The sequence below is a fragment of the Daldinia loculata genome, assembly GCF_022478755.1.
Source record: "Daldinia loculata strain CBS 113971 unplaced genomic scaffold F4817scaffold_25, whole genome shotgun sequence".
Classification (NCBI taxonomy): Eukaryota; Fungi; Ascomycota; class Sordariomycetes; order Xylariales; family Hypoxylaceae; genus Daldinia; species Daldinia loculata.
In genome coordinates, this window is record NW_026054879.1 from 117,797 (window position 1) to 143,105 (window position 25,309).

At 47.3% G+C, this 25,309-nt stretch overlaps 7 protein-coding genes across 7 annotated transcripts; 6 read left to right on the forward strand and 1 right to left on the reverse strand.

Annotated features, from left to right (window-relative positions):
- The first annotated feature begins 218 nt into the window (after positions 1–218).
- On the forward strand, positions 219–2,830 carry F4817DRAFT_109538 (cysteine proteinase). Its single transcript, XM_049297465.1, has one exon. It carries the CDS (start codon positions 313–315, stop codon positions 2,560–2,562), a length of 2,250 nt encoding a protein of 749 aa, XP_049158925.1. The 5' UTR covers positions 219–312; the 3' UTR covers positions 2,563–2,830.
- Positions 2,831–4,056, reverse strand: F4817DRAFT_109539 (alpha/beta-hydrolase). The gene has a single exon (XM_049297466.1). The coding sequence runs from the start codon at positions 3,893–3,895 to the stop codon at positions 3,098–3,100; it is 798 nt and encodes a 265-aa protein (XP_049158926.1). The 5' UTR covers positions 3,896–4,056; the 3' UTR covers positions 2,831–3,097.
- A 528-nt stretch (positions 4,057–4,584) lies between these two features.
- On the forward strand, positions 4,585–6,547 carry F4817DRAFT_365350 (phosphoglycerate mutase-like protein; the record flags this gene model as incomplete). Its single annotated transcript, XM_049306858.1, has 4 exons — positions 4,585–4,741; positions 4,801–4,934; positions 4,993–5,141; positions 5,196–6,547. The coding sequence occupies 4 exons, from the start codon at positions 4,585–4,587 to the stop codon at positions 6,235–6,237; spliced, it is 1,482 nt and encodes a 493-aa protein (XP_049158927.1). The 3' UTR covers positions 6,238–6,547.
- A 480-nt stretch (positions 6,548–7,027) lies between these two features.
- On the forward strand, positions 7,028–10,304 carry F4817DRAFT_315977 (Sec8 exocyst complex component-specific domain-containing protein; the record flags this gene model as incomplete). The annotated part of the gene is made up of 2 exons (XM_049300605.1): positions 7,028–9,582; positions 9,644–10,304. The coding sequence occupies 2 exons, from the start codon at positions 7,028–7,030 to the stop codon at positions 10,302–10,304; spliced, it is 3,216 nt and encodes a 1,071-aa protein (XP_049158928.1).
- A 3,214-nt stretch (positions 10,305–13,518) lies between these two features.
- Positions 13,519–15,131, forward strand: F4817DRAFT_358805 (cell wall assembly and cell proliferation coordinating protein; the record flags this gene model as incomplete). The annotated part of the gene is made up of 2 exons (XM_049306074.1): positions 13,519–13,537; positions 13,591–15,131. The coding sequence occupies 2 exons, from the start codon at positions 13,519–13,521 to the stop codon at positions 15,129–15,131; spliced, it is 1,560 nt and encodes a 519-aa protein (XP_049158929.1).
- A 960-nt stretch (positions 15,132–16,091) lies between these two features.
- Positions 16,092–17,197, forward strand: F4817DRAFT_109639 (UPF0220-domain-containing protein). The gene is made up of 2 exons (XM_049297467.1): positions 16,092–16,411; positions 16,538–17,197. Exons 1-2 carry the CDS (start codon positions 16,319–16,321, stop codon positions 16,958–16,960), a joined length of 516 nt encoding a protein of 171 aa, XP_049158930.1. The 5' UTR covers positions 16,092–16,318; the 3' UTR covers positions 16,961–17,197.
- Positions 17,198–18,685: 1,488 nt separating this feature from the next.
- On the forward strand, positions 18,686–19,814 carry F4817DRAFT_358807 (uncharacterized protein; the record flags this gene model as incomplete). Its single annotated transcript, XM_049306075.1, has 2 exons — positions 18,686–18,705; positions 18,773–19,814. The coding sequence occupies 2 exons, from the start codon at positions 18,686–18,688 to the stop codon at positions 19,812–19,814; spliced, it is 1,062 nt and encodes a 353-aa protein (XP_049158931.1).
- Positions 19,815–25,309: the final 5,495 nt, after the last annotated feature.

The window sequence follows — 25,309 nt, forward strand, 5'->3', positions numbered from 1 at the left end:
GACTGTCACATCAGCCCTGCCTTCAACACCTACACAGTATGTACCTAAGTAGGTAGTCCCCGATTTTATCTCCTCCAATAAAAAACACAACTCATTAATCATCCCGTAACAAACAACGAACATATGCTTTGAGAGATACCTACCTTTCACATCGCCGTACGTGGATATAAATCTAGAGATGGGCAGCTAGAGATATGCAAATATTTTCTCACTGCGATGGCGACTTTCGTCAACAATAAATTACTGCCTTAATACCCCACGGAAGTTATCATCACATGCTCTATCTTTCAACAGCAGTCTACAAACTCCAGGATGCGCTCCCACCCTTCTAAGGCACAACCCGACCGCCTTAACAACAATTATACTTATTACATCCCCGATATTTTACTAGAACGATTGCAGCAACCCAGCGTGCTCTTGCCGTTACTCCTCCTTCTATTCACCATCTTCTACCAGTATCTCCATACTTCGCCCTTCTCGCGACCACGGCATCCCGGAGAGCTTCTTTGGGACTTTATAGTAACTATAACTCCCGCGGCCGTGCTCTATGCTCTCGACGGCTGGCTACACCCACCGATATTCCCGACTCCGGGGTCTATGTCATCGACCCAGCCTCGATCGCACGCCGCTAAGAGTGAACTTCTTAGACGAATACTTGGGATGGATGGGCCAGGTGGCATAATAACATCCGTTGCCGACGCCGGCAGAAGAAGTCTTTCTAGTCTATCAAACAGCACGCTTGTCAAATATAAGACCGACCAACCCCCCGGCCTAGGAAACTACGATAATTCCTGCTTCCAAAACAGCATCCTTCAGGGACTATCGTCGCTAAGGCCATTCCCGTTATATCTTGCGAGGGGCCTCGAACAAGATGGTTCTGATAGCGACGGGGAGTTAGGTTCGGCGAGTTCGTTACGAGACCTCATTTCGAAGTTAACGGGCAATAATTATAATGGGAAGACCCTATGGACGCCGAAAAGGCTAAAATCTCTAGACACTTGGCAACAGCAAGACGCCCAGGAATATTTCTCCAAGATACTAGATGAGGTTGAAAAGGAGATCATGAAAACAGTAAAACCTATTTCCCATTCACCCGGGTTTGAAGCGGCTGGTATAAGAGATGATACCGAGGACAGCCAGCACAGTGATGACAGCGGATATCAGTCACTACCAGTCCTTTCTAAAGCCGGATCGGACGCTCGACTTTTAAGAAATCCACTTGAGGGCTTAGTAGCACAACGAGTAGCATGCGTTCAGTGTGGCTATTCCGACGGGCTTTCCATGACCCCATTCAATTGTCTCACTCTCAATCTCGGACTTGAGCAAACAGAACACGATCTCTATGAGCGACTAGATTCTTACACAGATTTAGAGACAATCGAGGGAGTTGAGTGTGCCAAGTGTACACTACTAAGCTATCGGAAGCTGCTAAAAATCCTTCAGTCTCGTAGAGGAGACGACGCGACCGAGACTGAATTACGAAAGCTTAATTCCCGATTAGAAGTCGTAGAACTTGCTCTTGAGGAGGACGATTTCCAGGAAACTACCTTAAAAGATAAATGCGAAATACGCAAACGAGTCAGCTCGACTAAGACCAAGCAGGTAGCTATAGCACGCCCACCCCAGAGCCTTGCCATTCATATGAATCGCTCGGTATTTGACGAAAATACGGGTCATATGTTCAAGAACCTCGCAGCGGTGCGATTTCCTAAGACGCTCGACCTTGGTCCATGGTGCTTAGGGAGTGCCAGCGGACCAGCTAGCCTCATTCAGGGAAAGATGGATTCTGCAGCCAGTACTTCTGACGATGAAGAGCAATGGGTTACAGATCCGAAGTTATCGATGGTTTCGGGTGATATGAGGCCTTCTAGGATTAGTGGTCCACTTTATGAGCTACGCGCGGTCATAACTCATCAAGGACGACATGAAAATGGCCATTACGTTTGTTATCGAAGACATCCCTGTAAGCCATCGAAACTTGACGACGAAGAATCCGACTCGGGTATTGGAAGTGATAATACCGCAGGAGACGAAAGTACCCTAGTCGATGGAGTCGATGAAAACAATGGCGGGTGTACCGACTCAGATACAAATGCGAAATGGTGGCGCTTAAGTGACGAGAGTGTGTGGGAGGTATCCGAAGAGACTGTCTTGGCACAAGGTGGAGTGTTCATGCTTTTCTATGATTGTATCGATCCAAACTCTGTTCTTGTCTCTACAATTCAACATGAAATAGAACAGGCGGAACCAGGCAGCGATACCTTCACATCTCTCGGAGGCCAGGATGTCGGTAATGCTGCAAAGTTAGGCAATACTGAAGAGTTAGAGGATGAACCTTTGGATAGTGGCGAGCAACTTTACGATATACACTCGACCGAAAAGCTTTCGGGGCTAGGCCGGACGAACGATATCACTAGCCTGCTAAGTGATGATAGTCCTAAGGTCGAAACTGATAATACACAACCACCAGAGACGAGGGCTCTAGGATCGATTCTTACGCCGCTCCTCAAGGACGGCGAAAGGGCGGATCCCACAATTCCCCTTTATCGGCCTAATAGTTGACGACGAGCGAAAATAATCGGGCTTACCTTAAACGAGTCTACTGTAATAGCTGAATTACAATCGCCAATGAATGTATCATAATAGCCTGCTTCTTTGCATAGCCACGGCGTTCTGGTGGAGTGGATGATGGGAGGTATTCCAGGTTTTGTATTTAACTATCATGCAGCGGATGTGTACTTATTCAGGTGTATGCAGCCTTTGGTAACAAACCCTAGAGGGTTGGTGTCGAGTTTTCTGTAACATAAACAACTCGAACTCCGTCGTTCGTTTATGTTTATTAGCACTAATGGGACATGATGTTCCCTCTTATGCTATCAAGTAGTAAAGTGATCATTAGAGCACTTGGACACATATATACCTATATGTATATTTTAGGTACCTAGGTATATATATCGGGTTAGATGAAACTTGACCAAGCGTACCTATTTAGTTCTCACCAAATAAATTACACATACAGTTTATTTCCATAAAACCCCATTATCCCCCAGGATTAATAGTGACTATTTGCCGGTATTACTTAGTATGATGGTAGGCTCTACCACCCGCGTAATCTCTCAGCGAAAAACTGCATAATCGGCAACATCTCGTCTCTATTCTGAGGCATGCCGTCGTCATTTTTCCTCCACTTGACTTCCCTTACATCTACAAACTCCCTCTTCAATAAGTCTATCGCATCGTCATCGAGAATCTCGCTTGACCTGCCATGACACGCTAACACCGGCGTGCGAGCCTTCTCTCGCGCGCTCAGCGTCGGTATCGTGCTCGGCGGCAATGGCCCGCCAATCGACACGGCGCCTTTAAATGCCGTGCCTAGCATAGTCTTGCTCCCCTCGGTCACGTCCACGACTTTCTCGCCCTCGCGGATTTTTGACGCTAGGCCTAGAGCCAGCGAGCCGCCTTGCCCGAAGCCAAAGAGCAGGATGTCGTTTGTCTCCCAGCCACACTTCTCAACAAGCGTCTCGCGAATCAGTTTGCCCAGCACCAAGCTCTCGGCTTTCGTAAATCCCGGGTCGGGATCCAAGTCCCCGGTCGCCGGCGATAGGGCCAAGTCATCTCCCCAGTGGAAATGCCGGGTTGGCTGCGCAGCTTCAGCGGGAGGGAGACCTAGGAGAGACGGGGGAAGGGGAGACACGCCGCGTACGGAGATGGCGAGAACGCCGGGGAGGTTTAGATTTTTGGCGAAGGTGGCGAAGGAAGCTTCGGAGTCACCGAGGCCGTGGAAGAGGATTAGGATGGCGGTGGTAGTTTCCGGGACTTCGGGGAAGATTAGGGATGTGTGTAAGGAGGGGGTTAGGTGCTCGAAGTCTTCTGGTTTGGGTATTCTGGTCGGCATTTTTATTTGGGTGTTTGGATTGGACACTTGTGGAGATTATGTTAGCTGGGAGGCCATGGAAGCTTGTAGGGCAGTTTATTGGTAGATGTCCGGAAGCCGGTGATGCAGGAGACATGCAGGAGACGTGCAGCGACGTTCTAAACCGGAGCCGGGACCCACCGGTACGCGGAATAGAGGACCTGCTAGTGCGAAATACTTAGGTACCTATGACGTGCAGGTGAACATACATATAATTAAGTGCCCGTTGACTTGTCCAATAGAAGACTTCTATTTTCTTACTTAAGAACTTCGTAAATCTCTTTACCTATTCTTGACTATCAAGAGCATGAAGATCGTAGTATTTGATAGCGGGCTACTACATGGAATGGGTGACGACCCAAATTAGTAGTTCAATCTCCGACCAGCTTAGTACCATCTTCTTGGGACTAGCTATCTGCACAAACCAGAGGACGACTATTAGACACGTGCGTATTACGCTGATAATACTATCTTGATTTTACGAGCGTTACTCGTAATGCTATAGATATGCTTGCCTTATAGTATATTTTATAGTACTAATTGAGAATTGTCATTTATACAGGGCTATTAGTAGATGTAGTTATATATATTATTGTCGACCATGGCTGTTAAACCGAACGAAGGGTTTACCTTTTTATGTGTTACAAGTTGACGGTTAGCAAGATAACACCATGCATATATCACAAGTCATTATCATATCTCTGGTATACAGAGTCTGTAATGCGACAACACAATATCTAGCACCAGTCCAGGATATAAATTTCCCTAGTAGTGAAAGCGCGACGAACCCTCTTCAATGGCTGGGCGCTAATGGGCCATGGTATGCCGGTAAGATTCCAAAATACCTATATAGCCTCAAACTTTACTCATCATATTACTATAATCAGGCCCAAATGTATTCGGAATTTCACCTGAGCCTCCTCAAAACTGTCATGTCGATCGAGCTGCCTACGTCTCGAGACACGGTTCGAGGTACCCAGACCAAGGAGCTTATGATGGATGGGTATCGATGTACAAACGGGTTAGCCTCTAAGCTGTTTAATAGATTGTCTTAATATCAGCTAAAATCTCGTATCCAGTTTCAAACCAGCAACTACACCGCGAGTGGGAGCTTATCATTCCTCTCAAATTGGCGGCCGGTCCTTGAAGACCCCGCATCGCAGACTGGCATGGAAAACCCTACTGGTGTAAAGGAGGCACTCGATCTGGGTTATACACTACGTACAAGGTTTATTCTAGTCTTGTGTCGTTGTTCTTATAGTACTTAGGCTGATGACAGCAGGTATCCGGGTCTTTACCGAGAGGGAGATGAGTTCATAGTATGGGCTAACAATTATACTCGGGTCCTCCAGACAGCGTCCATGTTTATTCGCGGCTACTTGGGGGTCGCCGCTTCTCGGAAGGGGAGCATAATCTCGGTGACGTCTAGAGGCTTCCCGGCCGGTGTTGGGGACTCACTCGCCCCTTCGGATATGTGTCCCAACTTCAAAGATTCAGAGGGGGGAGAACACAAGTCAACCTGGGATGAAATTTGGATCCCGCCTGTTCAGGATCGTCTGCAGAAGTTGATAAAGGGGAACTTATCTTTGACAGCTGGCGATATCGCCCAGATACCCTATCTATGCGGTTTCGAGAGTCATATCACGGGCCAACTTTCATCCTGGTGTGATGTGTTCACCGATGAAGAGTTGAAGCAATACGAGTACTCCAACGATCTCCGTTACTACTACGGTATTGGTCCAGGTACAGACCTCGCCAAGAAAATGATGACGCCTTTCTTGAGTGCACTCGTTGGCATCTTGCAAAACGGATCTACCACAGGCGTGGGGGTAAATGGCTCGACTTTCAACCTTCCGAAGCTTCTGGTATCATTCTTGAATGACGGACAGTTAACCGAACTGGTAACCGCAAGCGGCGTTTTCGATGGACAATCCGCGCTGTCTGCTACCGAGAAGGATGACAATAGACTATGGGTAGGGTCGCGGTATGTGTCAATGAGAGGCACAATTGCTTTCGAACGTCTAAGCTGTACTGTGAAAGGGGATGGTGAAACCGGGACTTATCACTCTGATGGGTCGAACAACACATACCTCCGCATTCGCTTGAATGATGCAGTGTATCCGATCCCTTCTTGCAATAACGGCCCCGGATCATCCTGCAAGCTGAGCGACTATGCCAGATATGTCGCGGAAAAGTATGCTGCTGAGGGGGACTGGATTACGAACTGCAATGTTATAGTTACTGAGGACACGCCGGCAACGGTGAAAGGGGCAAGCTTCTTCACGGATATCAGCAAACCGTGGGTTAGGCGGTTAGCTGTTTGAAGCCTAGGATTTCTGAAGAGTATAACATATTATGTAGGTTACTGGATATGGCAGTGTAGTTAGAGTACGTTTGCCATCCTTGAGTCTTCCGGTTGAATTACTAAGAGATCGGGAATGAGTTGACGTCTTCAAGGAGGCTTAGCAGTGCTCGGGATGGCTTTGATGGTGTTTCGTCTACTTTAGGTATCTTATACACTTCATAAGATAAATACGACAGACGGGTTCGTGGAACAACTCCTCATTTGATGTGAAACTTAATGAATGATTATTATTTGAATATTGATTAGACTGGTGATAGTATAAGTTGAATATAAAGTTTGTGGATTTAATAGTTAATGGATTTGACAATGTATAAAAATGTAATCTGTACGAAGTACATACTTGATATTAGGTTAGGTACCTGTAGGTACATGCAGCGGGTCTGATAGGTACCGCATTTACTAGGCACATAGGCCAATCCTACGTTAGCCCCGCCGGTCAGGGTCAAGACCAACTTTAAACCTTAAAACAAACGATTACCTTAGCAACTTTCGTGTCGCATATCGACGACACTCTTTAGCCTTCTTCCTTACTAGTTACAACAATGACCTATCACATAGCCGACAAATAGACCTGACATTTGCGATAGGTCTAATCCTACCGAAGTCACGAGAAAAGGTGCTAGACCTTACGAAACCTACGAAACCTACGAAACCTACGAAACCTGCTAGCATGCTATAGCGCCTAGCGTAGTAGCTTCTACCAGTAGCCCGCTTTGGTTCCTCCCCCAACCGAATGTATAGTCGCGATCATGTCCAATCGGTACGGCGGGTCATACCGCAACGGTAACAGCTACGGTTCCGCCGCGAGGCAAGACGAAGAATATGATCCCTTTGGCGATGGCTACACAAGCGATCGCTTTGGCACCCCTCCTCAGCAGCTAAATCCCCGAAGACCGCCCCTTGAATCCGTTCGGGGTGCTGGTTACAGCTCCCCGGCCTCTAGAGCCCAGCGCACCAATGAAACGAACGCTGAGAAACAGATAGGCCAGGTACTTGAGCTCATCAAGTCCGAATGGCCTGCTATGGTTCAGGATGATTGCATACCTGTCTCGTTAGCACTTCAGTTGCTAGATAACAGTTCTGTTGGCCGAGCACACGAATATAGAGATTTCAAGAAGACACACCAATACTTGCAGGACTCCCTCAAAAATATCGTACACGAACACCATCAAGGCTTCAATAGTTCTATTGGTACTTTTCATAAGATACAGGGGAGCATACAAACGTCCCAGAAACGCGTACGTGCTCTGAAAGAATCTCTGGCAGCGTCGAGGACGAGTCTCTGTGCAACAGATCCAGAACTCAAGAAGTTTTATAAGACGTCGCAGATGTACGATGATGTTCTACAGACATTGAATGAACTGGAGGACTTGCGGACGGTGCCGGACCAATTGGAGGCTAGAATATCGGAAAAGCGGTTCCTAACTGCTGTCGAAGTCTTGCAAAATGCACTGCGAAAACTGCGGAAACCAGAACTCGACGACATTGGAGGTTTAAGTGACCTGAGAAGCTACCTTGCTAACCAGGAAACCGCTCTGATGGACATTTTAATCGAGGAGCTACATGAGCATCTCTATCTGAAGTCGCCCTATTGCCAAGAGCGATGGCAGAACTTAGCCAAGAATCAGGGTGCCTACAATGAAAACTATACCGACCCAGGCATTCTTACCCCATTTCATTTAATCCTAGATACGATGGATCTTGAGCGCCCGGTAACCGAAGATCCCGCAAAGAACCCTGAAGCGGATACCTTTTACTATATTAGTCTTGTCGTTGAGTCATTAAATAAGCTTGGCCGGTTAGAGAGCGTGGTTGATACCCTAAAACAACGGCTCCCGGTTGAGTTGTTTTCGATCGTAAACGAGACAATAAATGAAGTTGATCAGAGGCACCCTAGCTCTTTAAGAGGCGGCGCAGGTAATGCACAGGGCCTGCACATATATGGCAGCAGGGAGACGCATATGCGCGCCGATGTCATATATGACCTATTATGGACATTGTATGGTAAATTTGAGGCTATTGCCGAGGGGCATAGAGTTTTCCACGAGGCTATTAAGGCGCTCATTCGACGTGAGGGTGCTGGTAACAACAGCTCCCTCCTCGGGAGCTTTAAGGAGCTGTGGAATCTATATCAGAACGAGATACGCTCCCTTTTACACAATTATGTCACAACGGATGCAGATGTCTACCAATTTAACACCTCCCTTAGGCAGGGTATGATGCTAAATGGTAATAAGGACACATCCAGGGAGCATCTATTCAAGTTCTCCGAGGCGGATCCTAAATCCGTCGAGATGACTACCGAATATGAGGCCCTGGATGGGATTATACGAGCTGCAGTTCCTGGTCTCACATCCGCGTCCCAAAAGAAACAGGCTTCGGACAAGAAATCATCAGCTGGGAGAGAGTCGAGGAAGAGTGCGTATACTGGAGCTTTTGATAATAGAAATGCACCTGGCTCCTATAAATCGCTTGTGGAGCCAAGTGTATTTAACATGAGTCTTCTGTTACCGCCGACTCTAGTATTCCTGCAACGCTTGAAAGTCATCGTCCCCCCAGGGTCGGACTTGGCTGCAAGCACTCTAACATCCTTCCTTGATAATTTCCTGGTTAATGTTTTCCAGCCACAGTTGGATGAAACGCTTAGCAAATTGAGTGATACAGTATTTGGAGAAGTAGATTCGTTCCAGCAGGACCCGGCCTGGGGCTTGGTTGCGCGTCGTCCAGTCTTCAAGGGAACAACAGCATTTTTTGCTGTTATTACTGCTTTCTGTCGCATGCTTGGGACGATTCCTCATGACCAGGCGCTGAGCTCTTTGATTATCTCCCAAATGGCTAGATACTATGATAGATGCCTTGCGTGGTTTAAATCACTCGTCGCCAAAGCGCAGGAAGCCACTACGATCCCACAAGCGTTACGATACTCTGCAGAATTGGCTACTAGGGATGGAGACATACAAGAGACGGTCAAAAAGCTTTGGACTTTGGACAATCTCGACCATGCGTTGATTGAAAAGGAAGTTGGACTACTTATTATGCACGCCAATGAACGATCTCTTGAGCCAAGCGATATCATACAAGACCGCGATGTCATCTCATCTCTGTGTCTCCTATACACTAGCATGAAATGGCTCTCGGTAAGAATTGTTGGCCTGCGACATATTACTAGATTCGATACCGATTCTTCTCAGCCTACTCTACCGAAGAACCAGAATCGCCGGTGGACTCTCCTGAACGACCCCAGCAAGGCTAATAGTGAGGATCAAGGTCCCATATACCTACCGATGACACAGGAAACTGTCCAGTAAGTTCTTCAAGTATTCTCGCCGTTCTTTACCGTAGCCACTTGGCTCATTATCTTGTAGGTCATTTGATAATATAGTGTCCTCTTATGAGGAATTCGCTGGTATGGTACTCCTTACGTTGCATATGGAAATCCGATGCCGTATTATCCATTCTCTCAGGGTAGCGCTCTCTCCTGAAACAGCACCATACGTCCTAGGTGAGCAGGAGATTAAAGAACCTGACCAGCCGGTTCTGTCGTTGAATTCCGAACTCGTTGCGTACGATGAGACGATTGTGCGCTTCCTCCGCGACAAGGAGATCGCGTTTGTGCGGACAGGCTTGGGCCTGCTCATCAACACATATTTAGTATCCAACGCGCTCGCTACGCAGCCTATGAACTTGCGCGGGTGCGAACGCATGCAACTAAACATTCTCGTGCTCCAGCAGAACCTCAAGAACATTGAGGCTGGCGTAGATCTCACGCGTGCGGCAAACTACTATAGCTTATTCCAGGATGGCCCAGATCAGATCGTCGAAAAGGCTAAGCGCGATAAGGAGCGCGAAGCTAAGGGATCCCCTGTGCCGGAAGCGGAGAGGTTTACTTACGACGAGCTTAAGGCTCTCGTTGAATTATGCTACAGTGAGCAGCTTGCTGATCCGGAGAGGGGTGTCGCCGCCGCTGCTAAGAGGAAGATGGGTGAGAAAGTGTTGGCATTGAGCGAGTTCACGTGGCAAAGTTAAGACGTTGGCTTATTTGCATTACGATTATGGGCGACGTGTTGCAAGCCGGTGGTTTTGGAATTGCGATTTATAGTATACTACGATATCGACGGATTTTTTTGGAGCGGAAAATATGTATCGTGTGTATAAAATTACCTGGCCTGAATGCTCAAAGGCTTGGCGGATTAGGCCGGTACCTTCTCCCTAATGAAGGATGTAGACAACTTTGGAGATAGCGATATTACACGAAAACTGTACGCAAGGGAGAGTAGCACGGCTATTATCTGGCCACGTAATGTGCCTGGCTTTGTTCTCGTTTGCCGTCACTGATCATTGAGCAACCTTCTCACGTCTAACATATTACGAATGCAGTGTTTTTTTTTCGGGTGGGATAGGAGGACTCCTACTTTTTGAGAAATATGGTGGCTTAGAGACTCATTTCAACTGGGTTAGGTGGCGGTGGGATATTTAACCAGGTAACTGGTGTCACGTTAATTGGAAAATTCCGTGATACGAGAAAAACACAAGTATTACATTTCACCCATTGTGAAATCTTCGTGGCTTCCACCAAGTAGATATTCCTCCTGCGGCTATCACCAACACCGACTCGCCGAGAGGTGCAGCTGTGAAGAATCCCTGATAAGTTGACTGGCTGAGGATCGACGCTTGTTGCGAGATCAAACCTTGGCACTTCCCCCGATGTGGCGGCGCGTATCTGCAAAGCTTGTCTACAGGTATTGTATTTGGTTTCTGTTGGTAAAAGCTTGGTGTGCCATGTTATTAGATAAATATCATCCGAAGCTGACCGACTTATGTATATATCTTTACACGGTTGAAACGGTAGATAGCGTATGTATATTTAACCCCGAGCTAGCAGTACTAAAAGAAACAAAAGGAATAGTTTGACAGGCTCTTGACTACATTAGTTAGGGGGAAACGCTACACACATTTGCAACAATGCATTCAAGGGGCACATGTGGACTATTTACGTTCCTGATTTTCTTCTTTGCTGCACGGCGGTGACGGTGAGAGTTACCGTATCATATCAGGTGTACAATCACCAATAGGAGACGGTTCAGCACAGATCGTTTATGTAGATCATGAGGCGTCGGCTAAGGCCAAACAGACGACGGGACCTTCCTTTTGGCGTTTCCTTAATGTGGCGTTTGACGGGGACCCTGACGCGAAACAATCGCATTCGATTGGCTAAAAAGGGGGAAACGAGAAAGGGAACAGGAATCCTCGATCTCCAATAAACAGAGGACGGACAAGTATGTAGGCGCAACGTTGCCCCCCCAATGTGTATGCACTATGACAATATGATAATAGTGTCGTCAGATCAAACGTCAAATAAGCGAAAGAATTTACTGATGTAGGTATAGGTAATGAGAAAAGAGGCGATGTTAATAGCAATTGTCAGTATTGATGAATGATAGATGAATGATGGATGCATGTATTAGTGGATATATGTATATATTAATGGCATGGGGATGAATTAGCCCCGAACTTGACAGGCCGGTTAATTATTACCTTATGCTTCACCAGGTTCGCCTTCATACTCCTTCCAACCGTTAAGTGATTCCATGCCGGTGGTGAAACTTAAGGCAGTACACGTCGAAATGAGACCCCGTAGTCTAGAACCTCTACATGGAAGGGCCCAAGCTAAATACATTCCACATACATACCTAATCAACTGATATGCACCTACCTTTATTCCGTAAACCTCCTGAGGTAACATCTAGAAGTTTCAGCGGCAAGAGCCTCACTCCCTATTATTAATAGCTACAGGTGTTATTTATATCTACCGATATCTTAGCATGCAGGTATCATACAATAATCATAACATTGTTTATTGTTCAAGCACATAAAAAGAATATGGGATGGGGAGCAGGATAAGCAGGATCGAGACAGACTTCAATTGACCTGCCTCTCCTAGATAATAGGCACATGTATGTAGGCTCAATGGGGGAAGTTAATTTAATACTACCTAATTTGTACCATTTATACCGATCTGTACAAGCTGCGTAGCACATGCGTAAAATTCAGGATTGTGGAACTAATCCGTATGTGGTTAGAGGTATATTCTTCCTGCATAATTTCGCACTGTACTTTACACCGCAGTTTTCGTCCGTTTTGCCCAGTTTTCGCCTACGGTAGGTACAGTGAGAAATAACCAACCCAAGCACTGCAGCATAACCGTCGCTAATCCCCCCTTGAATAGGCGCGTCACCCACTGACCATCAATCCCCTTGAAATTCAACATTGGACGAGCCCCCTTCCAAGTTCCAACCTCCATCCCCGGTTCTACATTCACATAGCTTCACATAGCGTCGCAAACATCGAAGGGGGGGAAACAACAAAATCATCTCCTTTGCCCTCCATTCATCTACAGAATAATTTCGTTCGTTTTTTACCTTCTGAATTTCACATCCGGTCTCCGCGGTAACTCTGCGAAAACCTATCAAAGTCACTAAAAGGCAGGACGCGCCAGAAACCCACACTCCTTCTAGAGATCCACCTCCCAAGTCCCAAAGAGTTACTAGTGATTCAGGATTCGAGGATATTGCAGGCCAAACTCAGCAACAATATCGAGCCAAGCTGCATAAAAAAAAAACATCCGCGTCGTTATCAATCTCGAGTCAGCCATCGCTTCGTTCCCATTTTAGCGAATTGATAATTTAAGGAACAAGGGAAAGCTGGATCTGAAATGACAAAGATATTGACGTTTCGATAAAAAAAAGCCCAGTACCCGCCCATTCTCCACATAGGATCCCGACCAGTCTCATCTACCTCCTTTTTGTGGTAAAGGGGAAAAAAAGAGATAACTATCATTCCCTCCGCTATATGATATACTCCAACATTTACGCGCGCACCTCTACTGCACCACAACGTCCGTTCCATTCGGGGTACTTGTTCTATCTTTAATCAGCCCTACACGACTACATTTCCAGTTGTAATTCCCCTTAGCCGTTGTCGATCTTTCTTCTTTAGTCATAAAAATCGCCAATACGGCTGTTCCGTCGCATACTTCGAAATAGTTTCTGTGCCGAATCGCCTTGCTCTCTCGAGCATCGCTGCTATAATACACTTCCTACGACGTACATTTTTCTCCCTCTAGGGACTTGTCAATCTAGAACCGCCCAATATGTCGTAAGTTAGCTTCCAATTTCTACCTCGCGCTTGCTAATTATGAATGTCTAGGCTCGGAGGAACTTTTCGCTCATTCTGGCACACCATGACCAGTTATGATCGACGTGAGTAATCCGATGCAACTATTAGCTATCGCATCTACTTACTTTTATTTTAGATTCATCGTACGATTCTCCCTATCGAACCGGTCGCCATGTACCTCTTAATAGACAAGACACCCTCACATCGGTTGCCACTGCTTCGGAATCTCGAGCTGATATTACATCCCCGTACATTGACGAACTCGGCCGGTTATCTAGCGGCATGGATGGCACATCATACTCAGGCGTCGGTATTCCGGTAGCATCTCCTCTCTCTCCCAACTCCAACGGTCCATACTCTCCTGGTTTACGGTCTCTCAACGCTCAACGCCAAAACAGCAAGGACGATGGATTTGAAACTGTTAGTAGCCCTGGGGAAATTCCGATGCAGTCGTTTGCAAACGGTGCGCCTCCGGCACCTCCGGCGGCTCATTCATGGAGGCGGATAGATAAGTGGGCCGAAGAGAATTATCCAGAATTGTATGATCAGCTATGCGACGGGTGCACGACCAACGACTTGAACGAACTAGAACACCAGCTAGATTGCTCGCTACCTCAGGATGTTAGAGACTCCTTAGCGGTTCACGATGGGCAGGAACGCGGAGGTAATCCAACTGGAATTATTTTCAGTTCTATGCTTCTTGACTGCGAAGAGATCGTTCAAGAATGGGACCAGTGGCGGAGAGTTAATCAACAGTATCTTCTTGAAACGTCAGTCGCGAAGCCTGCTGTTCCTTCTAAGGCATTCGGCGGTAGCAGTCAAGCGTCCTCGTCCAAATCCGCTCCCGGTTCGCCTAGTTCGCATGGATCACAGAAAGAGTCCTGGAGACAAGATCTTCAGGCTCGTCAAGATTGTGTTCCTCCGGGAGCAGTTCAACGAGCCTATGCACACCCTGCTTGGATCCCCCTTGTGCGAGATTGGGGCGGAAACAACCTTGCTGTGGATCTTGCTCCCGGTCCAAATGGTATTTGGGGCCAGATCATTCTCTTCGGTCGGGATTATGACACGAAGTATGTTGTCGCCAGGTCTTGGGGAGCTTTCCTATCGGTGGTTGCGGACGATTTAAACAGCGGCAAATGGTTTGTTGATGAGGATACTCAAGAGCTCAAGCTTCGCGAGTTTAAGTCGACCCGTGTTGAGCCATCTTACTTCGACATCCTGAGGTGGAGGATGGACCAGAAGCACGGACGCAGCGCCAAAGTAGCCGCCAAGCGCAGATCACAGATGCTGGGCGTCCCTACTTCTCCTGGAGCTTCTCCTGGAGGTTCACCTTATATCAATCCAGCGGATGCTGGCGGAGAGCCCCGAGGCCGTACCTTGCAACGTCTAAGTAGCCCATCGCCTCTAGCAAGCCCCAATCGTCCCGGTTTCGGAAAGTCAAGTCCTCTTGCTAGAGTTACCGAGGAAACACCTAGCTCGGCATCCAAGTCAAGCGCGAATGGCACTACCCAGCCCAAGCTTGTGGAAGTCGAAACCCCTCGACCTAGCGATGAGACACCTAAGTTTCCGTCGATTGCTGAGGCCAAAGGAAAAGACGTAACACCGGAATCCACGAAGATAAACGGCACCACAGAAAGCGAGGAGCTGGAAGAAGGGATGAAGACCATTGAGATCTGATATGAAAGTTCGACGACCGACAACGAAATGCATTGTAACACGACTACTTAATAGACAGCAAAAGGGAGGCGTTCAAAGGTCAGAACCGATGCAGATCAGCATCGCCACTATTTTCGGCAGAGGTCTCGTTTCTTGCAGCTGCGCGCACAAATCTTCCTGGTTAATATTCCACCCAAGTTGGGCCCATTGATAGAGCGGGATTTGGACATCCCTTCGCAGGACTCGACCAAGATCCTCGACGGCACATAAAGATTTTAATTCAATAGGTGACATGCCACTATTCTTGTACTAATACCATTCGTCTACTTTTATTCAGTTCTGGTCATTCACCCTCCTTGATACTATCAGGGGCGTGACCAGATGGCCGGATCTGAGTTCTTCCATTGATGGAGACGGTGATAGCGAAGCGGTCAGAGATGTTTGTACAGTTGGTTAGCGAACCTGTGACGGTTAGGACTGCATTTTGTCAATGTAGTAGCATTATCAAAGGGGTTTTAGTCTGTAGAGCTACGACAGGGATTCGAGCTACCGACAACGAATAAGAAGAAGAAAGGCGTTCAGGAGGACTCTAGCGTCGAGTCTCTCAGGCGTTGGCGGTAGCACATCGTACTCGGTCAACGTTTCAGGACTCAATATATGACTTTAGCACCCTATGTATAGGGAATGGGCGCCTAATCAGAGACACTCTATGAAGGCATAGGAACAGGTACTGTGGAGCTTTTTTGAGCCTTTAATATAAAACTGATTGAGAATGATGGTTGAAATTTCTGTCGTGAATGCTCGTGATATCCACCTCATTAGCATTGTACGTATATGAGAGTAAAGTTTACCCAAGGTAATTAATCGTAGAAGGCTGTGGTGCTATGTATATGTATGTGCTGGACATGGAACCTTACTCCACGGACCTGCATAAGATGCACATGTACATAAACAGTACGTATACAGTACATATACGGTATAAAAGGGGATAGGTATGTCACGTGTCGATATCACGCAGCTTGTCAATGCCAAGACTCCACCGGGTCGTCATCAGCCTCATCAATTCAATCAATCTATCCCCTAAGCTCGGAACTCCAGCCAGAGCTAACGACTGACTTGTTCCTTTCCATTAAACACCATTCCATCCATATCTCGGCCTTCGATAGGTCTTGTTGATTCGACAACCCGTTTTCCAAACGCTCGCGACCATGGAGGATGACCGCCTCTTCAAGTTCCGCAGGCCTGCTTGGCTTAACAGCGCCTGGGCGCGCGGCGCGGGCGTGTATTCGGCGGGTGCGCTGGTACGTTGGTGATGATGATACCCTTTCTCCGTCCCTCTCCTCTCGTACCACCTTTCCTTTATCTTCCCTATTTGCTACCTATAGTTCATTCCGCTACTTCCCGGACTAACCCGCCAACCTTCGCAGTTCTCGCTCGCATTCTACATCCTAATCGACGCAGCGGTATGGTCGAAATCACCGCTCAACGGCTCCGACGTGCACGTGACGTTTGTGGACTGGTTGCCGCTGATCTTCAGCTCGCTGGGCATGCTGATCATCAACTCGGTGGAAAAGGCGCGCTTGTCGGCCGACTCGTTCTCGTACAGCGGCTCGGGCGTCGCGTGGAAGGCGCGCGTCGTGCTGTTTCTCGGTTTTGCGGCGCTGGCGGGTGGTATGGCGGGGGGTGTGACTGTGTTCGTGCTTAAGTTTGTCGTGCCGAATGTGGGCTGGCCGATGATGGGGATGGGCGTGGAGAATGTTGTTGCTAATGGGTTGGTGATGCTGAGTTCGGTTGTGCTATGGGTTAGTCAGAATATGGAGGACGAGTATAGCTATAACTTGTCTCTGTAAGGAGGGCGAGAGTTGAAGGGACCCTATTGTGAGGGGTTTGGTAGGGAGACTTGCGTGAGGAGACCCCGAAGCTCGAGATAATAGGGGGGTTACGGCACTAGGATAGATGCCTAGTCGCTGGGAAGATTGATATACTACTTATTGTACAACACGGTAGACGCGGCATCGCGGCATGGGACTGGTCTAGGCGAGGCGAAACTAGGCGTGTAGTAATTCAGGGTTTGTTTAACTTTCTTCACGGGGGTTTCAATATCACATATTACTCAAGGGGCACTGCTAATGACTTCGTGTTTGATTACTACATAATTTATTCGTTGAAGCCGTTTACCTTGATTCGCTATTTTTAGAAAAGCCCGTCGGCGAGCAGTACGTAAGTGTTACTTCTCGGAATAGCAGCGGAACACAGCTGGCTTCAGCACTTACAAATCTATGCTTGTAGCTAGATACAATAGCTCTATTCCATTTCGAGGGAAATGAGACCAGACGCTACCCCCTTAGAAAATAGACCACTCACCCAATCGCACGTAAAGCATCAGAACCTAGAGACGATATATCGGTGTGGGTGGTATGAGAGTTTCTTTATTCATTATACTTTACATAGCCGCTATCAAGCGGCATCGCATAGACGGATCTATCATGGACTTTCATGAACGCCATCCCCTTGCACTGTAAGGCCTCGAAATGTTTGCCGACGTCCTCAGGGTCATAACCATGGATGAAAACTTAGTAGTAGAGGAAGTAGTAGTAGTAATACAGAGATGCTCTTAGCATACGCCTCATCATGATATACTAAGACAGAGGGGACAAAAGTCTATAAAAGAAGATTAGTAAATTTGTGCTAGAGACCTATATCGAGGGTAGGTAGAAACATACTTGATGATCGAAGGACGTGGGTCGCTGCGTGTGTAGCCTATAATAGTTGTGCGGTCAGATATTGTCCAGATATTGTCTTCGTAAAGCGTTCGCCATAGTGTTATAAAGGCCGATCAAGGCATACCTAAGTAGAGTATCAGAGGCAGGTAACCACTGCAATATGTTAGCATCGTGGACATGTTTAAATCGTGGTCATTGGAGGGGCAGCGCATACTAGTGCATTGCGACTCTTCCGATCTCAATTATCTTTCCAATGCGCTCCTTAGATTCTTCCGAGAGGGCGAACATGATGGGCAGTGCTATTCGACGAGAAGCTAACCGAGAGAGATCGTAAGGTTGTATGAGAATGGGTGGCAGCGACTTTGGCCTCGTTCGTCTTTTTAGTTGATGCGAACGTAAGGAATAAACCTCTTGAGCTTTATGGAGATGTCGTATTTGCTGTTTGTTTGACGATATTTGAGCTCAAAATTCATCTGATAAGCCCGTTGATAAACCGGGCGGGACAAAGAACGAACGCTCGACGTAATTGGTTTAAGTTAGTGAGTGGGTATAAAGTAAAAATTCAGGGCCAATCAGAGTCAAAGGCAATCAGAAGCCACAGATAGCTGGAGCTATGCATCCCTGCTATCTTTGACAAGCCTAGAAAGTTTCAATGAAGTTTTGGAAGCTTCGATAAGTAAAGGACTCCATAACAACACCCGCTACTTACATGCATACCTACATATGTACATAGTACAGGTACAATATACGAGTCGCGACATTCTTTTTTACAAGATTTCCACTTAGACTCAACTTCGTGGCAACGCAACATAGAATCTAACATAGAAGTTCACCGAAAAGCGTCGCATCAAGATGTCGGGGGCGAAGCATTGGTACGTTTCTCACGTTTTACGCGCCAATACGACATTCGATTGTACTAACTAACTATTCTAACATCAGGGAACAAGATAAAGAAGCCACCGTCTATGTGGGTAATATCGACGAACGCGCTACCGATGCTCTAATATGGGAGCTGATGGTCCAAGCCGGCCCAGTAGTCAACGTACACCTCCCCAAAGATCGCGTGACACAATCCCATCAAGGCTTCGGTTTCGTCGAATTCAATGGCGAAGTTGACGCCGACTACGCCGCCAAAATCATGAACGGCATCCGCCTATACGGCAAACTACTGCGCGTTAACAAAGCCTCCGCAGACAAGCAAAAGCCCCTCGAGATCGGCGCCGAGCTCTTCATCGGCAACCTCGACTCCATGGTCGACGAGAAGGTTCTCTACGACACTTTCGGCAGATTCGGCACTCTGATCGCCCCTCCCAAGATCGCTCGCGACGACAACGGTTTGAGCAAGGGCTACGGTTTTGTTAGTTATAGCAGTTTCGAGGCTAGTGACGATGCTATCAACAACATGAACGGCCAATTCCTGATGAACAAGGATATCAGTGTGCAGTACGCGTACAAGAAGGATGGTAAAGGCGAGCGCCACGGAGATGAGGCCGAACGAATGCTTGCCGCTCAAGCAAAGAAGCACAACGTTACCATTGAAAGCCAACCCATGCCTCCGGCACTCCTTCAGAACCCTATTTCAGCTCCTCCACCTGCAGCAGTCGTTCCTCCGCCAGCTATGGCTACTGGTGGATTCGACCCTTCCATGGCCGCCGGCATCCCCCCTCCGAGACCACCAGTTGGATTTGCTCCTCCCTCTCACCGTGGCCCTCCTCCGCCATTTGGTGTTAATGGCGCCCCCCCGCCACCAGGAGCTGGAAGACCTAATGTTCTACCACCCGCTCCGTCAGGACTACCCGCTCGTCCCCCGCCCTCTCAAGCTGGATATGGCAGTCCGGCAGACTTCCATCCCGGCGGATTTCGGATGCCCCCTCCGGGCTTTGGCCCTCCCCCTGGCGGCGTACCACCGCCACCTCCTGGGTTTGCTTCTGCCCCTGGGTTTATTCCTACTGAAGGTCAAAATCCGGGCTACGGCCGGTGAAGCACAACATTAGGGCCCTCTTAGATCCGCCCGAGAATGGAACTTCGGTCTTATCCCGTCACCGTTTACCGATATGTTGCGTATAATTATAATCGGAGCTCTCTATTGCATTATAAAGAGCTTGTCCAGTAAGTAAGGACATTAAGGAAGCTCCCTCCGGGCAGCATTACGACGAATTTTTCGTCTTCCTCTATACTAGAGAGGCATAATTGTATTCTCCGTTGGTTAGTACTCACGAGCAGACGGTGATAGTAGAAACACGGTGGGGGAAAGCCTATGCCATTTAGACGATAGTTAAAGCGACATTGTTCACATGAGAGCTAGGTCGGCACGAGAACTGTCGTCTATTAATAAAATGGCTTAGGGATTACTTAGACAAGTATGGGAAAAGCTAATCGGGGGCAAGTTTACAACTGCTTCTTGCAATTTGAGGTCATTGCTAACTGGTAGTAATAGCAGAAGGCAATAATCAATGGATGAATTATGTAAACTATGAAAAATACGTAATCGCACGTACGTTGTTATATTGGTCGTTATAGATCTAACGTGACATACCCTTTAATCTCGTTGATGCCAGTATCTCAAGACCACATTAGGTGTTATATCAGCTAGCTCTCCTGTTGAGATTTAATAGAAAATCTTTAGAAAGGCGTCGTCTTTTAAAAACATGATATAACACTCATTTATATGCCTGCAATGGTGCTCCCCTTAAAACAGCAGTAACGTGTTTATGCCTTTTTTGTATGTTACAAGATTCTAGTTCAAGTTGCAATAGCGATATACCTTGGTCCGTTTACAATAAATAGCATCATTTGTTAACTAACATCATATATTTTAAACTTCTTATGGTTACACCTATTGAACACTCGTATCCAAAAGAGACAGATCATTTCTAATATGCACGCCCGCCCACATATATATACAAATATTATTATCTATCATCGTCATAAACCGTATATCCCTACAGGACAGGATAAAGCTTACCTTTTCTCCCACTATAAGTTCACTACCTCGCCTCCAAATCAAGCGCTTCGCAATATCCACAAGCCTCGCCATCTTAAAGATGATCATCTCTTGGATTCCTAGGTACCCTTCGCAAGATAACACATATATTAAATCTAAAACGCGGTGCCGTAGCAAAGTATCCGACACCAAGCCGCCGCTTGCAAAAAGACGTCAGTCACCGACTGCTGTCCATAAGGTTGGTCATAAATTATATGCGCAATCTTATCTACATACAAATCTCATACAGAGGTAGATTAGAAAGGAGCTCTTAGAATGGGTCAAAAGGGTTATTGATAGACTTTTAGCAACTACCGATGATATAATATCGCAAAAGGAGGTAGAGGTACAAAGTGATTGGTACGTAGAAAGATCAATCAATATGGCGTTCGGGGAAGATCACATATAGACTATGATGAAGAATTTTCTGCAACTAGATCCGTTCAAATATGCCCCGTACAAAATCAAAAGCCCAATTAGGGCTGCTATGAGGGCCATATGGCACAGGGACCACGTCGTCCACCAAAGCCCACGTCCGTTATGTTTTCCTACTACTCCGAAACCTGATTTAGTATTTGAATACGATTGTTCTAAAACCCCTTAGTTAAGCCTAGGGAAGGATGGATACAGCTTGAAGTACGTTTAGAATGCAGAAGGCATATGTTTCCCCTATTTTATCATGGAATTCAAAAGCAGTCGGCCCAGTCTGGGAAGTAAAGAACTAGATTCTCGGCGCTGCATCGTCAGCTTTATTAACACATAATATGATTATTCAAGACGGCAGCGGTATTGTTACTAGCGTGTGTTTAGCAGACGACCTGTTAAAATTCTACATTACGTGGACGGAACCCGGTATTCCTGGTCGATCTGGCATAGACGATGGACCTCTCGGATATACCGCGAACAAGTTGATACACTTTAAGTCCTTTAGTATGTCTAAGCAGGATCAATATAAAACGCAATATCATGCTATTTGGCGATATCCAGAAATGGGAGGGGGGAGCCAAAAGAGCCGTAAGCGTTATTGCTTGATAAACCCTAGTCTGAAGCAAGTGGCTTCAAGGATATATGAAATATCCCCTCCGCCTAGTATAGCTTCGGGAATGCCGACGGGCGTTGGGTAGCCAGCCCACGTGCTAGATTTTCTCGAACCTGCAGGTTACCCTAAGTAGTCGGAATGCAGGTATGTGGTACTCGCATCCGGCGACCTAGCATACGGGAGGCGGTGGATTTGTCTTATAGATCTACAGGGGTTGGTATATCATTCAATAGATATTCTACGATGCCAAGATCAATATAGCATCCCTAGGTATCTAACCCTTACTTAGTTAATTTTTTTGATATTGCCTTATCTATATAGAAAAGTATGCAGGCGGTTATTATGGAATTTACTCCAATAGCAAGGAACGATTTCACCGCTATTTTGAAGAGAGAGGGAGAAAGAAACATATGCAAGCCTTCATCTATCTTTATTCGCACAACAGATGTTCTTAGGCCAATCGAGAAGGATGGCTTGGGGGGAAGGGGCTAAGAGGCTTTACCTACATGCAAGGACCGTATACATATCAGTGGCGGTATAAACTATGCAAGTGGCCTACTATTCTCCATCTCGGGACGTAGGAACGTCAAGGGGACGCATACGATACGCGCATGCTCTTAGCGTAGACATTCGATCTATATGGACATACTCTGAAGCCACGATCTTCAGGTGACGGTATAAGCTTCGACCAAGCTTCCTTTTTGCGACTTTGTAGGCTTCAGCTTTACTAGAATCCTTAACCGGATGATAAGCAAGCTGAAATCCTACTAAGTCCTTGTACTCTACTGGTGTGGGATGTCATCTAATGCTCAGCTACCTATCTCCTTCGTACTCCCCCTTCTCTTTCTGAACTTGATAAAATTAAGGAGCTTCGTTTTTGATCTTCATGAGACTGAAAATAAGATAGTTAGCCGAGGAGGCGGTCCTGCTGGTAAGTTTCAGTTAAAACCAGTGTTGACGAGAACATGACGCCATGGCTTATTTGATCGTGGGCGTGTCACGAGGTGGAACGAAACAGTATGGAAACAACTTCGTTGTTCCGCAAGGAACTCTAAACTACCTATGAAGATCTCTCGTCTATACATACTGAACAGTTCCTTTGTTCTAGATGTCTCATCTAGAATCCTGACAGGGCGAAAGTATTTAGTTTGACACTAACTAATGTATTTGATAACCCTGTGGCTCTTCATTGATAGTAACTATTGTGTGATTTGCTATTCAACTGTGAGTATCTATGGCCCCGACCCTCAACAGCGTGCTTACGAGTTACACACGCCGGGGGTTAGGAGAACCCACCGAAGCAGCCAAGTCTCGAGTAGACTTGCTCTCTTGACAGCGGGCTAATCCTTGTTTTACTGAGCATACCTAGTCCTTAGCTGTCCCCTATAGCCCCCAAAATACCCGTCAGCCATCGTGAGCCAGACTAGCGATAAATGGTTTGGATAAGCGACCGGGCAGCTGGAGCTAAGCGCTGCTGACGCCGGCAAGACTGGACTGTAGGCTTATAGATCACGATAATCCAAGCAGGAAAAGTGCAATGTGATACATCAAGGCTGCACTTAGCACTCGGATGTGAAGCGGACGGAGAGGGATAACTTTGCCACCGCCCCCCGTTACGGGCCTTGCATTCAGCTTGCGGAGACCGGTGAATCTCTATGAAGTCTGTCTTTACCTCATATATGTATATATTACTCGAAGCGGTTCTTACTATCGTGCTTCATGCAGATTTACGAAAGGGACTTCCATCCAATGGGCATGCTAGGGGGCATTACCTTGCGAACAGAAACCTCCTCCCTAAGCCCTCGTCCGGCCATAGGTCGGGTGACACAGCATTTTGGGTGTGCCAGCCGCATAAGGAGAGGGGGGGACATTTTCACCCAACCATTGATTCCCAGCCCGGAGGAAGATGGTAAAGGGTAACGATGGATGGATCCGTGAATCATTAGCTAGAGCAAAGCATAGCACATATGTATGTATATATATAATGGGGCCAAAGTGATAAATGAGCGATCTGAAAACCCAACTTGTAATGTCACCATCTGTCAAAGATCCTGCGCTGCAAGATCATGTTACTCCACAGGGGCCTCTTGACGTAGATGGACGGGTTTAACAACGAACTGCTTCTTGTCTGGGGAAGATCGAAGAGATAAGAGAGACACTGTGTTGCAGCGGCGGTTCCTTGTGCTCGCCTGTTCTGGACATGGCGTACCGTATGCAGCAGAGCAGATCCTGTACCAAAAAGATCCCATGTATATACCTCTGTTGTAAATGCGGTGTGGTGTCCGCACCGGATGAAGACAAACCACCACTGGCGGCGAGGACGCGACCAACCCACCCCCTTCCCCACGGTGACTCTTGTGGCGCTACGGGAGAAAAATATCTCCTGCAGGTGATGCCGGGGAACTCTCAAGGTGCTTCCGTCGGTGCGGACTACGGTGGCCGTAGATATGTGTACTGCCGTATGTAGTAAGTGGGTGTGCGCGCGTCTGCCATTATTATCGAAAGGGCCAGGCCAAGTCTTTTTTTCCCAGGAGGGCAAAAGGATCTAGAAGTACCGTACCCTTCTTTTCATCGCAGGGCTGAAGACAAGACCTCGAAACAACGCCGACTAGGGAAAGACATTAGACCCTGTGGCAACGCAACACAGCACAACGCAACGTACAACGACAAACTGATTTACTTGGAGAATGAGTATGATAAGGGGCTGAAAACTGGATCTCGGTCGTTGCGTAAGGCATCTGGAACCCTATGGGGATGTCTCGGTTCTTTTGCGCCATTGTTTTTAGATTAGCTGTCGTGGCCGTCCGTCTTAGACACTAGGTATGTAGGTAGGTAGGTATGTTGAGCTCTGTAGTGTATACCCGCTCAAATCACCACTGTAGATGTTTCAAACTCCAGAATGCAACCCCGCCTACATCGCCGACCAAACGGACCTATGTATGTCTCTTGTTCGAGAACCCCTAGTCTACCTCGTACAAGCTGTCGAGAGAATGTACTTGTTCAAGGCAGTCATAGCAATACGTTGCAGAGGCGACGTTCTAGACTGTCTTGACCGGTAGAACAGTAACTGGTATCTCACATAGGAACTATCTCGGCTTGATTCAACAGGTAAAAAGTTATTATGTAGACAACGTCGCTTCCATTCGGCTCGACTCGCCCTAAAGACCCCGGTAGATTTCGGGCCTTTCTCGATATTCGCCTTCTGCTGCTTGATGCCTAATGAAGGCCAAGACGAAGGGTCTACGATGTGTATATTGCCTCGGCATTTGGAAGGGTTGTCGAAGGGTTCGTTACATGATCTCAAAGCGGCTCAACCCACAAATTGTTTCATACCAGGGCTACAACACTCGATGGGAGATCCTTTGGCCAGGTGCGCGGGGGGGGGGGGGGGGGGGGGGGGGGGGGGGGGGGGGGGGGGGGGGGGGGGGGGGGGGGGGGGGGGGGGGGGGGGGTG